The 13,356-nt window shown below is 44.8% G+C and overlaps 4 protein-coding genes across 7 annotated transcripts in view; 3 read left to right on the forward strand and 1 right to left on the reverse strand.

Moving 5' to 3' along the window:
- Positions 1-60: 60 nt before the first annotated feature.
- On the reverse strand, positions 61-2,430 carry LOC105697339 (vesicle transport protein USE1). 4 transcript variants are annotated; one of them, XM_012420583.2, is made up of 7 exons: positions 2,308-2,430; positions 2,038-2,218; positions 1,899-1,948; positions 1,571-1,809; positions 1,181-1,507; positions 1,058-1,106; positions 61-950 (listed from the first exon to the last, which is right to left on the reverse strand). In XM_012420583.2, the coding sequence occupies exons 2-6, from the start codon at positions 2,149-2,151 to the stop codon at positions 1,066-1,068; spliced, it is 771 nt and encodes a 256-aa protein (XP_012276006.1). In that variant the 5' UTR covers positions 2,152-2,218; positions 2,308-2,430; the 3' UTR covers positions 61-950; positions 1,058-1,065. The 4 variants fall into 4 exon arrangements, with proteins under 4 accessions (XP_012276006.1, XP_012276005.1, XP_023289052.1 ...); XM_012420582.2 differs by having other exon boundaries at positions 61-1,106; XM_023433284.1 differs by having other exon boundaries at positions 61-1,106; positions 2,038-2,261; positions 2,357-2,419.
- A 22-nt stretch (positions 2,431-2,452) lies between these two features.
- LOC105697338 (polyribonucleotide nucleotidyltransferase 1, mitochondrial) lies at positions 2,453-5,861 on the forward strand. The gene is made up of 7 exons (XM_012420580.1): positions 2,453-2,635; positions 2,942-3,856; positions 3,926-4,099; positions 4,172-4,365; positions 4,459-4,622; positions 4,699-5,010; positions 5,090-5,861. Exons 1-7 carry the CDS (start codon positions 2,478-2,480, stop codon positions 5,474-5,476), a joined length of 2,304 nt encoding a protein of 767 aa, XP_012276003.1. The 5' UTR covers positions 2,453-2,477; the 3' UTR covers positions 5,477-5,861.
- A 3,009-nt stretch (positions 5,862-8,870) lies between these two features.
- Positions 8,871-9,382, forward strand: LOC111674109 (cytochrome b-c1 complex subunit 9-like). Its single transcript, XM_023433282.1, has 2 exons — positions 8,871-9,008; positions 9,236-9,382. The coding sequence occupies exons 1-2, from the start codon at positions 8,871-8,873 to the stop codon at positions 9,380-9,382; spliced, it is 285 nt and encodes a 94-aa protein (XP_023289050.1).
- A 1,844-nt stretch (positions 9,383-11,226) lies between these two features.
- The window catches only part of LOC105697270 (sodium/calcium exchanger 1), a 53,022-nt gene continuing 50,892 nt past the window's right edge, over positions 11,227-13,356 (forward strand). Inside the window, exon 1 of the mRNA XM_023433280.1 lies at positions 11,227-12,572. Coding sequence (XP_023289048.1) covers positions 11,227-12,572 — 1,346 coding nt within the window. The remainder of the gene's footprint in view (positions 12,573-13,356) is intronic.

Raw genomic sequence — 13,356 nt, forward strand, 5'->3', positions numbered from 1 at the left:
TCTGCCATACTTGGAACTTTCGAGATCTAACGTAAAATGGCGACTTCAGGGATGCGCAGCTTCACTATTGCAAATTCATGCATTTATATTCATAAATCAGTTTCATTATTTTGCCGTGAATTTATTAGTTGGTTACTATTGTATGTTCAAAATAGCTGGTCGTGCAAAATGTAGAACGGTCCATAAGTTTGTAAGTTATTTCTCCGCGCATCTCCGACTGACAGAAATTTAGTCAATCAATACCGAAACACCAAAGAAATCTAGAGTAGCTATTTACTCAAGATCCTTGAAAATGATGGAAATTAAATACGTTATCGCCGTTTAACCCAATTTATATCAAAATGCCCTAGCATCAAAGTTTTGTTCGTCGATTTTCACAATTATTGCGGTTTATATTTGTTCATATGGTGTCTGTCACCCATTATCGATCGTTTATTCGGCAACCAGTAATTCTAGGTTACAATTGCATCACCGACTTGTCGTAAGAGGTCTCAAAGTCGCATGTATATAGAATGCATTTCACGTTCTAGGTTTTGAAACTATTTCAAACCGCCTGCTGCGCGTTAATGAATAAACAGACATAAAATTACATCTATTTTAAGTTTAGTGGGTTTTATTCGAAAGCGTCCCGAACGTTTACTTTTCTTATTTCAAATCTCTGGTGCGAACATTGCCGCAAGATGGCAGACGTGCGGAGCCGCGTAATTTTTGAACGAGATTTTCATTTGAAACTTTTATAAACGTTAAAATTTAGTGTTAATCAAACAAGAATGAACGTATCCTTGGATAAGCAGGTGGAACATACAAAATCTCAGTAATATTAAACGATAAATATGGCTCTTTTAGGCCATTTGTGTGGTCCCTTTCAAATTGCTAGTAATTCCCATACTAACCGCAAGGTAGCAGCACTTCACCGGAAGGGTTCACATGGAGGGATCTATAAGCAGCTCCTGTTAAGCATAAAAAGTCTCAAAATATTTGTTCTATATATTACAAATTTTCTATGGAATGAATACTTATTAGCATTATATATATTAAATAGTTATTAAACGTTTACCATATTTATCATACTTTTTTCTTGGCTACTTTCATAAAAAGTACCATATCTGAAAAGAAAGCGTTAAATTACTTATATTATAAATATATATTATAACATGTATGACTTTTCAATTACACTTACTAAAGAAAACAATGAGTACAAATGCAACCATGACCCACACCCAACACCTCCAAGTTGACTTCGTATGCTCCTCCAATTTTATAGATTCTTTTTTAAGTTTGTTAACATTGGTATCAGTCAATTTATCGGACTTCTCCAATGATGTGATGTCTTTCCTGATAATAGCACTTGCAGTTTGTGCGTGCTCTTTCATATTATTGGTCATTAAAAGCATATTTTCTGCTATTTTTTCCTGAATGTTTCGGTTATATTTTATTATAGCATCTAAATCTTCTTCCTGAGAACTCTGGTGGATTACTCGCTGCCTGAGACCATTATCAGGTGATTCTAGAAGACAGTAATCAAACAATACATATGAACTATAGGGGAGAGGTTTTTTTTAAATATTACCTTTATCGGTATTAAACAATTCTGATCGTAATTCCTTATTGAACCTGGCAGTTGTCTTTTGATGTATTTGCGTTGTAATGCTGGAACCAATATTATCTGACATTGTAACAACACTTTTGGGTAATAATTGTGCTGCCGCAACCTTTTCGATAGGGTTTGAAAGCTTTGTTGTATCAATTACTCCTTTTAGAAATTCAATTCTTCTAATGTACTCCGTCATTAAGTCCCTTGATGGCTTGCTAAAATTAAAAGTAGACAAAAATAAAACAACTAATGTGTATGTAAATAATATGAATACAAATCAGTATATTCAATTTAATAAAATTACTTAGGTAACGTTTGAAGATTTTTTATCATACCGTCCAGGGCCAATATATACTGGAAAAAAAATCAAATACTTCAATACTGCGTACTAGTATCTAAACCTATCATAAAATATAACAGCCGAAAAATAAAAATTAGTATACCTTTTCCAATCGCCAGTCTTTATCAGGATCATCTTTAGCCATAAGTTCACAACGTGATAATAAACGTCTAACGTTTATTTCTAATCTAGACATTTGTTGCATCTTATCGTTCATTAAAACCAATTGAATGAATGGTCTAAAATGTCATCAACTGATATTGGAAATAACAACAGTTGTTTTTCTTAAAGTGAAATGAATAGGTTAAGTCTTAACCAAATAAGATACTGTATACAGAGAAGAATGTTTATAACAATTATTTAACCTGATTACCAAATGATTAGTTCTTCAATTCAAAAATAAAAATACCCATGCTTCGTACTTTGTTGCCTTTGAAAAAGTACTGATACTGTGAGACTTATCAAGACTGGTAAAAGTTGATAATGCAGAGTTATGGTAGAGACATGTGTGATCTGTGTTAGACAGTGTTGGAGACGGGAAGCATGGCGGTGTTTGTAAGTCCCAAGTTATTCAAACAAAATAAGTTTGCGTTTGTATTCAATAAAAGCCACATTAAAATTAGTAGTGCATTGAATGCAAAATTTAGTACAAATATTCATCCTAAAAAAAATGCAGAGTCTGTTGCCAAGTTCACAAATGGGTAAGTAACGTGTTCTTGAACCTAACCTAACCTCGTGGAAAATACCGGTATCATTGACTATCTTATTAAACATTTTAAAAGCAAAGAAATGTATGTTAAATAATCATGATTTTTATGGGATGAGAATAATTCATCCATTCACGAATTCGATTTTGATCATTCTTTTTACATATGACATGGTATTTCAACTGGTTAACCGATTAGTTTCTCGATGCCCTACCATTTTTATTTATTCACCCTTTAAACAATATCCTCAGTCTCATATTATAAGGACAGAAGTATTAATTAAAGTTTTGATTTATTCAGGACTGAAATGAAAATATCTAGTGGAAAATACGCACGATTAGCTGATGGATGTGCAACCGCAACATTAGGAGATACGACTGTAATGTCCACGGTTGTTAGTAAAACTCAAGCTTCCAGTTCTTCGTTTCTTCCTTTGGTAGTAGACTATAGGCAGAAATCCGCTGCAGCTGGTCGCATACCAATGAACTTCTTGCGAAGGGAGCTTGGACCCTCTGAAAATGAAATTCTGACTAGCAGACTGATAGATAGATCTTTAAGGCCACTTTTCCCACAGGGATACTGTTTTGATACTCAAATTATCTGCAATATGCTTGCAATCGATAATTTAAATGATCCAGATATCTTATCAATTAACAGTGCCTCGGCTGCTTTAGCTATTTCCGATATCCCATGGAATGGACCTGTCGGAGCAGTTAGAGTTGGTTTTGCAAGTAATGAATTGTTAATCAATCCAAATAGACGAGACCTGCAACAAACTCAATTAAATTTAATCGTTGCTGGTACAAAACAGAATCATGTTGTAATGTTAGAGGCAACTGCAGAGAATATATTGGAACCAGATCTAAAGAAAGCAATAAAGACAGGCATTAAGGAATGCCAAAACATTGTGCACTCTATTCAAGAACTTCAAAAAATGATTGGTAAACCGAAAAGAGAAATTCCATTAGAAACTGACAATCAAAAGGAAATTACTGACACTGTAAAATTGTTAGCAAATATGAAATTACGAGAGATATTCATGGATAGCAGTCATGACAAACTTTCAAGGGATGAGGCTGTAAATAAGCTTAAAACTGACATTCTTGAAAGCATGAAACGAAGCTATTCAGACTTGGATGTAACTGCGGTTGTTAATGCATTTAATGTTGTCTGCAGAGAAACATTTAGATCACTTATCTTTGAAAATAACAGCAGGTATGTAACTTCATTAGCATACAAAATGAAAATAACAATGATTCTTACTCTTTACAATTAATTTCGTAGGTGTGACGGACGAACTTTAGAAGAACTACGTAAAATATCTTGTGAAGTGGACCTTTACAAACCTCTTCATGGTTCGGCACTTTTTCAAAGAGGTCAAACTCAAGTTTTCTGTACAGTAACGTTAGATTCTGCAGACAGCGCTTTAAAATTAGACACAATTTCCATGCTGACCAGGTAATTAAAAGTGACACCAGTACGATTTCTCGTTCTTAATATACGAGGATAGTGAATATTTTTTTATTTTAGTGGATTTAAAGAAAAGAACTTTTTTCTACATTATGAATTTCCACCATTTGCTACTAATGACGTAGGGCGAAGTGGTCCTGCAGGTCGAAGAGAACTAGGACATGGAGCCTTAGCGGAACGGGGCCTAAGAGCAATTGTTCCTAGAGACTATCCATTTACGATAAGATTAACTAGCGAAGTTCTTGAGTCAAACGGTAGGTAAAAAAAGAAGATAATGGGAGAGGAAGTTTTATAACAGTTCGCATTGTATAAATGATTTATTCATGTGAACAATAATTTATTGAAAGGGTCTTCGTCGATGGCATCGGTCTGTGCAGGCAGTCTTGCATTGATGGATGCAGGGGTTCCGATCTCTGCTGCTGCTGCAGGAGTTGCCATTGGATTAGTTACAAAATACAGTCAAGAAAATCCAGATGTAATTGAAGATTATAGAATTTTAACCGATATACTGGTACGTTCTTTAACCATATATTTAAAAATTGAAGTTCACGAAAAATAAGAGAAAATTAACACTGAAATGTGTTTAGGGCATTGAAGATTACATGGGCGACATGGATTTTAAAGTAGCAGGCACCAAAAAGGGCATCACGTCCTTACAGGCGGACATCAAAGTCCCTGGCCTTCCATTGAAAATCATCATGGAAAGCCTAGAAGCTGCGAGCAACGCGAAAAGTGAGATAGTTGGTATCATGAACCAAGCAATCTGCTCTCCGAGGCGAGAGAAGAAACTTAACATGCCAGTTACGGAGAACATTGAAGTTCCTATACACCAGCGCGCAAAATTTCTCGGTTTGGGCGGCGGCAATCTGAAGAAAATTCTCGTCGAAACCGGAGTTCATGTAAGTGAAGAAAGAAAATTAAGAGTTAAGGTCATCGTATAACAAAGTTAATCGACTGAAAATGTAACTTTCGTTTTAGGTGAACGCTGTGGACGAGACGACGTTTTCTCTGTTCGCTCCGAATGAAACGGCGATGCGCGAAGCCAAAGAAATGATCGAGCAGATCTTGAAGAAGGACCGCGAACCCACTCTGGAGTTTGGTGGAATCTATAAGGCGAAGATAACTGAACTGAGAGACACGGGAGTGATGGTAACCTTGTACCCCACAATGCCTCCAACTTTGCTTCACAATTCGCAATTGGATCAGCGACAAGTGAACCATCCGAGTGCTCTGGGTTTGGAAGTTGGTCAAGAGCTGCAAGTCAAGTATTTCGGACGGGATCCAGTCTCTGGTGTCATGAGGTTATCTCGGAAAGTTCTGCAAGGCCCTGTGAACTTGGTCAGAAATCTGATGCCTTCGTCTTGAGGGCCAGACGTGAAAGATTGGGTTAGAGAATCTACACGAACCGAGTGATGCATACAGGAAAGACTGTTCATACACTGGTTGTTGGAGAGTCGAGTTTGTATGAAAAGGACTACGAAGGAATGTTGAGGGTGAAATTCGCTCGCAATTTATACGTAGGCTAATTCTGAATTTCTGGGAGAGGATATTCGATTTATCATCCAGTTGCCACCGTAGAGAAATATTTCTCAAGTGAATTCCAGTCACTCAGAGTGCACCACAACGTATCTAATTGTCAGCATAATTTCGGTCTGATGTATAATAATGCATCAGCTGCGGCCGCCGTTGTACATAATTATTATAACATTTTGTGAATAAAATACAATTCGCTCGGCTTCGTAAAACAGTATCGACGCGAGAAAATAAATTTTATTACTGACATTCTTGAGAAGTCCTGTGCCAAATTGTTCATTTTTTTCTCGCGTTTATTTCTCTTCTTTATTTCTTCCGGATTATTAGAATTCTGAAATGCTGTCGCTCGCCTCTGAACCCATGCAATTGTTAGAGTACGCTTTACCCCGATTCAATTTGCTGCTATCTTGTAAACAGCTGTCAGCCAGTTCTTGTCTGAAATCCATTATCACAGAATATGAGGTTTTAATGAATGTTACAATTAAATGAATAAATGAGAATATCGGATACCGCAGAGAAACTCGCGACTGAAGGAGTTCCGAGTCGTGCATCACGTCGACGTTGACAAATTCTCGAATGATTTGCTTCTTTGGGAGGTACTGACAATCCTGAAGACAAGACGTAGCCGTGGTGTTCATCGAGGGCATTTCGGTGCACACACTGACACCCACGGCATCTTGGCTGCACGACTTGCACTGGATCTCCTTGGACCTCTTCTTCGATTTTGGATGCGAAAATCGCTCCTCCCCATCTAGCCGCTTCTTTTTATCACCCTTCGTGCCATTCTTCATCCTGCGAGCCTTTTTGTCGGCGAAATCATTTTACAGACGCGGAGGTGAGAAAATACGGCGGAAATTCTCGTCTAGGAGCTTGACATCGAAAGGAGTAACTTACACGCGAATTAAGACTCCCCTGAAACAGAGAAATACGTGACATTGAAAAACTCTTCAAGAATTTCATTCCTTTCATAATTTCACATCATTTCCGTATCTCGGTCCAATTTCCACGCAGAACATTTTTATTCAGAGATTTCCACATTTTTTTCAGGAAAAAGGCGCTCTACATCTGTCCGGATTTCGCTATGCACAATTGCTGTCAGCTTTAAACAACCCAAGCGTTATTCGACATCCTGACAGAAACGGATTAAAAAGTTTCCCTCGGTAACAGAGTGCACTGCAAATCTCGCTGCAAATCCCCGGCTTCATTTTTCCACCTCGGATCGGTTACATATTTTGAGGCGGTAAAGCCACTCCGGTTAATTGTCGAGGATACAATTGATTTTCGAGAAGGACTTTGAACCTAACGAAGAAGTGTTCGCGGAAAGCTTTGGAACTCTGCGGAAGTAAGCCAAAATTCCGGGAATTCTAATTACCCAAGAATTGCAAGTGGGTGCTTCCCGGGACATTTCTCGCGATTTTTCGCGTCCTTCCCTTTCCTGGCGGAAGTTCCGGGACAGTCCTCGGTTTTGCAGGGGGTCTTCTCCTTTTTCATCCTCTTGACCGCGGGGCAAGCAGCGACGTCGCATGTTTTTTTCCCCTGAAACTTCTCCCCCATTTTCGGTGTCTCTTCCGTCCCACAAATAAGAATTGGATCAACATGTGCCCTCGTGCCGATTCCACGTCGGGTTGGACCGATGGCCCGAAGGGGCGAGGTTTGTCTGTTCGTCCTGAAACCAAGACAAATCCTGGGATCGACGATAGATCATTTTTTCAGCCACGAGAAGATTTATCCGAGAAATTTAACTGCGTTTCCCTCGCGTGTTTGAGTGACGAATGGACGTGAAAGTGAACCACGAGTACCGGCTATCCATCTTGCTTTTGCGACCTCTCGAAGCGATTATGTCCTCTACGTTGAGAAAAAAAGTTAATTGACTCAAAGAAATATGTATTGCTAATAGAAAATCCTGCGATGAAATACACGCAAAGAAATGTCAGTAAGAGTAAACGAAAGTCGTTTAAATCAACGACATCATTTTTCCTCTCACCAAAATAATTCTTCCTTGCAATGATATATGATTCAGGTAACAATATATATTTGTTTCCGTCAACTGATAATTCTTTCTCATTGTAGATACCTTCCAAAAGGTGTTAAAAAAAAAATCTCCCATGCTCTATAGCCCTTGTGCCCGGAAATAATTTTTTTCTCAACGAGGCGAGCCGGCGTTAATGTTTATTCCCTACATACGCACACGCACGTGGCGTAAGCATTAACGATCTTAAACGAGCACTTGCGTTACAGAAACGACTTACGGATTATTAGCCTTTGCAAATGCAGTCCTCTCGGTGGGCCACTGGCATCCCCTGCAAAGCAACAAGTGAATCCTTAATCACCTCCCTTGGGATAAAAAGGGTGAGAAAAAAGTCGTTTTTTCGCGCTCTCGAAATCGACCCCCCCAATAAATCGAACTCACCTCGAGCTTATCGACCCGGTAACGTCTACGGTCACCTGCAACGTAATTTCTGTGTAAATTAGCTTGCCGGCTGTACTCCTGAACTTTAAGAAATTACCGAGGAATATGATTACCGTCCTCGGTAGGACGGAAGAAAGTTTCTGATTGCAGTCCTCCTTGGGCGGAGATGGGGTGGTTTTACTCGATTTTTCGTAAAGACTCACTCACCGTGGCTTCCACGTCCAAAGAGGGTGGATCGATGCCTTGATGCCGCAAGGTAAAAGGATTCTCATTGGTCGGTGATCTGGGGTAATTAAGTTCCGATAATGTTTTTAAATAGAACGTCCGACCCTTACGATGCTACGAGAGATTCTTCTACGCGCGCTTTAACCTCCCTCGGCCGATAATTAGCGATAGGAGGGAAATCGAGGTCACGGGGAGATTTCGAATTGCAATCTTTCTATTGAAATCGATCTCTTCGAGGGGCAATCGAGGAGGAGGGGATTAAAAGCCGCGGAGGAAAAAAGAAAAACGGACCTTCCACAGGGCTCGACCTCCTCGTGGCGTTTGCATTTTCCGGCTGCTCTCTGGTTAAGGGTTGTCATCCTCCCGCCGCGGTTTTTAATCGTTAGGGCATATTGTACGGTTAAATTTTTTTATTTCCACTGGATTTATGATCGCCCATGGTTGCGATGGGCTCGACGTTTGACCGGAGGAAAATGTCTTCGGGCACTTTTAGCCACTTTTGAGTGAACCGAGCTAACTCGAATGAAGAAAAAAAAAAGGAACGACGAGGCTGCAAGTTCAGGGGATGATTTGAGACCGGGAGTTTTCAAAATGGCTGCTCGAGCTTTTTACCAATACATTTCGAGACGCACTTCGACCTTCACCCTCGCAATAGTTGTAGGATCTATGTTCTTCGAGAGGTTCTACGATCACATGTGCGAGGCCATATTCGAGAAGTATAACGAAGGAGTACGTGATTTTGTGAAAGGCAGTAATTAACGTTTCATCGCGATCTCGTCATGTCGGACTAGTTGCAATTCATAGCGGACGCTTCTATCACTTGTCGGTCAATTTTTACCCGTCGAATGGCTGTTTATTCATTCATTTATATTACTTTCCATTAACTACAAAAGCTTAAAAGTCTTGAAAAAACGGTACGCTTTGTTCCTCGGTAAAGGAGGCTCTGAACTTTACAGAGGCTCTGGATGCACATTAAGGACAATTACGAATCTTCCGGAGAGAAAGAGAGAAAGGCGAAAAAGAAAATTAAGAGCGAGCTGAAGGCCAAGAAAATGGACACATCCGAAATGGGCGAAATAGGACAACTGGAAGAGGACGATTGAAACTTCCTCGAGAATTCAAAGGACAATTATTTCCAGCTGCGATTCAAATCCTCGAAGTTGGAGTGCTTCCCGTTCTTCTCCTTTTTTTTCCTTCCTCTTTATCCGTTGTTTAACTAATACCCCTTTTTTAATCGCTCAGTCCCCGGGATGGGTCATCCTCGTAAAATGAAATTATTCGCTCCAATTTTCCAGTAGCGATAGTAACTGCATTATCAACTTCGAAACCGGGTTTCGATGAAGATCCTGGACACGTTGGCATCATCAGGTGTCAGTTACAAAATTCAGCGGCCTGGCGTTAACATCAGGAAGTTTATCCCCGAGCAATTATGACGCTCGTGAAATGAGTAACAAACAGTGCCTTTAACGAATAATGTAAATAGCCGTATTACATATACATTGCCCAGGAAGCGCATGTAAATTTTCCGCTGGCGCAATTAATTCGTTCCGTGTTCCTCATCGGCACGTAGGAACGTACATCCCATTTTCGCGGTACAAGTTATTTAATTAACATTTCCGCCACCGCAAGGGAGTACTCGTTTCGCCCCGACTTTTCCTCTAATTTACATCTAATTCAACACCCCCGCAAAGATCGGGACGCAATAGCACCTCTCGAAAATCGATACCGCGCGACACTTTACGATTAAAATCTCCCACGTTACATTTACGTCTAATTTACGTACGGTGGATTAAACTCTCTTTTTGCGCCGAACAAGAGGCGCGCGCCGGAAGGGCGGTCGAGAGGTGAAGTTTAATCTGTCGGGGCGATAACCAAGTTTTACAAAACACTCGGCGGTAAACGGGTTAATCTACATTTACATCGTGAATTCTACCGGGCTCTTGATTCCGCTCTTCGGCCAGCGCTGCCAGCTAGCCGCCAGTAAAAACTTATTTAATCCGTCTAATCCGTATCCGTGTCCAGCGATGCGCCCATACCCTCTCGCATCAGGACGCGGCATATCGTCTAATTTATGGCGCCGGAATTTCCATTTCCTCCCACCTCTCGCTGTAAAACCTAAATAAAGCAATAATCGATCATGGGTAAAATTTTGTCATGACACATTTTGCAATCTGCAAGCATTATTTCCCCGGTTTACCTAAAACGCCCACAAAGGACGTGCGATCACTCGAAGGATCCCCTGGGAGATACATATTTAAGCGCTTGTATTTATATATTTGGTGCGAAACTCTACAGAATTTCTTAATATATATCATCTGGGGGTCGTAAACATATTCCCAGAGGAGCCGTCCAGGAGGCCCTTCCGGGTTGGCTTCCAGGACCGGAGTCCGCGTCCGCCTGGCGCGCCCCGAAAGGTAGCGTCCTCCCGGGGGCGGCATCGGTCGGCGGCTCGGTGCAGCGTGGCGCGCATGCGCCCCTTGCGGCGTAGGGGTTGGCGAATCCGCGAGGAGAGGGACCTCGCCTCGGTCCGGCTCGCGCTCGGCGGCTCAGTGTTCGGTCGAACGCGGTCCCGTTCCGTTCCGTTTTAAGGTGGCGCTGCGCGCGATGGGAGCCCTCTGTCACGCTAGCCTCGGCGAGTCCCCTCGGTAGCCGATCTCATGTAGCGGACAGAAGAAGGAGGCTGCTCGATAGCACGACGAGCGACGGAGACGGAGCGACAGAGCGGGGCGCGAGCGAGCGGGAGAGCGAGAGAGAAAGAGCGACAGGAGGCGCCCAAGGGAGGAGCCCGGTCGGCGGCGAACCGGCAGGGAGAGACGGGAAAGACAACGGGCGCGTCTCGGGGGACTGGGCTCCCGGGGGTGAGGGCGAACGCCGAAGGGGAGAGGGACGCTTTGCGCGCGTCCGGGTCCGGGTCGGGGGCGAGGAGCGGAGAAACGGGGAGGGAAGCATGTCCGGGAACTACACGGTGCGCTGCGAGGCGGGCCTGGTGGTCCCAATATGGGAGCCCTTGGAGAACCTGAACCTCGTCGACGTCGTCTTCCGGGGGCTGGTGTACTTCCTGTTGCTGCTGTACCTGTTCATAGGGGTGTCGATCATCAGCGACCGGTTCATGGCGGCGATCGAGGTGATAACGTCGCAAGAAAAAGAGCTGGTGGTCCGCCGACACGGGCGGGAGCCGCAGATCGTGGTGGTGCGCGTCTGGAACGAGACGGTGGCCAACCTGACGTTGATGGCGCTGGGAAGCAGCGCGCCGGAGATCCTCCTGTCGATTATCGAGATCTGGGCGAAGAATTTCCAGGCTGGCGAGCTGGGCCCCGGGACCATCGTGGGATCCGCGGCGTACAACCTCTTCGTCATCATCGCCCTCTGCGTCTTCGTCATCCCCTCGGGGGAGACCAGGAAGATCAAGCACCTGCGGGTCTTCTTCGTGACGGCGACCTGGAGCATTTTCGCCTACGTCTGGCTGTACCTGATCCTGGCGGTGTCGAGCCCGGGGGTGCTCGAGGTCTGGGAAGGCATCCTGACTTTCTCCTTCTTCCCGGCGACCGTGCTGACGGCCTACGTGGCCGACCGTAGGCTCCTGCTCTACAAGTACCTGCACAAGGGCTACCGAATGAACAAGAGGGGCGTCATCGTCCAGGCGGAGGCCGGCGACTCGGACGCGGGAGTCGAGCTGGAGATCAAGGCGCGGCACGACGTCCTCTCGCGCTGCGAGCCCGGAGAGATGGACAGTCCCGAGGCCAAGGAGTTCGAACAGACTCGGCGCGACTACATCAACACCCTGAGGGAGCTGCGCAAACGACATCCCACCCTCTCTCTGGAGCAGCTCGAGGTCATGGCCCACGAGGAGGTCCTCGGCAAGGGGCCCAAGAGCAGGGCCTTCTACCGGGTGCAGGCCACCCGGAAGATGGTCGGTGCCGGCAGCCTGAGCCGGAAGATCAGCGAGCGGGCCCAGAGCGACCTCAGCGAGGTCAAGGCCGAGCTCCAGAGGGCCGAGGCCGAGAGCGTCGACATCGAGACCGTCAACGCCACCAGGGTCTTCTTCGAGCCCGGCCACTACACCGTCATGGAGAACGTAGGCAGCTTCGAGGTCGGCGTCACCAGGGTAGGCGGGGACCTCAACAAGACCTGCACCGTCGACTACTGCACCGAGGACGGATCCGCCGAGGCCGGCTCCGACTACGTCAGCGCAAAGGGCACTCTCGTCTTCGGACCCGGTGAGACCAGGAAGACCATCAAGCTCTCCGTCATCGACGACGAACTCTTCGAGGAGGACGAGCACTTTTACGTCAGGTGAGGACTCGATCGGGACCCCCCGGAGACACGGGCGAGTCCTCGACCTCGCCTTTGTCTCCGAGATCCTTGTTCGTGGTACGCCACGTTTGCGCACCCCATACCTCGAAGTGCACATAAATCTTGGGGTTGGGACGACACCGTGTCGTAGACCCACCCACCGGTGATCGTCAGGATTTGCCAAGGCAAGGGGAAACTCTGTCCTACCCGGCGGCGAATTTGTCCCCATTAGGGGGTCCTGTCGACCGGGAGGCTCCTCTCGTCCTTGTGGCGTTACGGTCGCTCGAATCGCTCGCTTTGTGGCCCTCGTCGCGGCTTATAACTTGCCGGCAGAACCTCGAGAGCCGTTCTCGTCGATGGCACGATACGCGGTGCACGGAGCACCGTAAACATCGATATATCGACGCGATTGTACTCCGGAACGCATCCACGCGGCAGGAAACGTTTGCGGCCTTCAGGACCCCCCATAAAACGAGTGTTTCATAGGGTCACGGGGACCGGTTTCCGTTGCTCGTTCCGGGGGACGTTTACGGCCACCCTGGCTGACCTCCTGGGATGTCGACTCAGTTCCTATCCCGGGGGGTTATTCTCCGTTACCGGTCGTCGAGGTCCTAGCTCTTCTTTGAGCCTGTCGAAGGACCTCCGAGAGGAACTTACGCCGACGCTCGACCGCCCCTTCGGCTTCGAAGGAATTCTCTTAACCTGCGAAGCTGCGGCGGGAAATTCATGCACCTTCCGCCCCATCAAATTTTTTTACTTTGCATCCCATTGAGCTTTACTTCCC

Source organism: Orussus abietinus, unplaced genomic scaffold (assembly GCF_000612105.2).
Source record: "Orussus abietinus isolate OABI.00-Male unplaced genomic scaffold, Oabi_2.0 scaffold42, whole genome shotgun sequence".
NCBI classification, from domain to species: Eukaryota; Metazoa; Arthropoda; class Insecta; order Hymenoptera; family Orussidae; genus Orussus; species Orussus abietinus.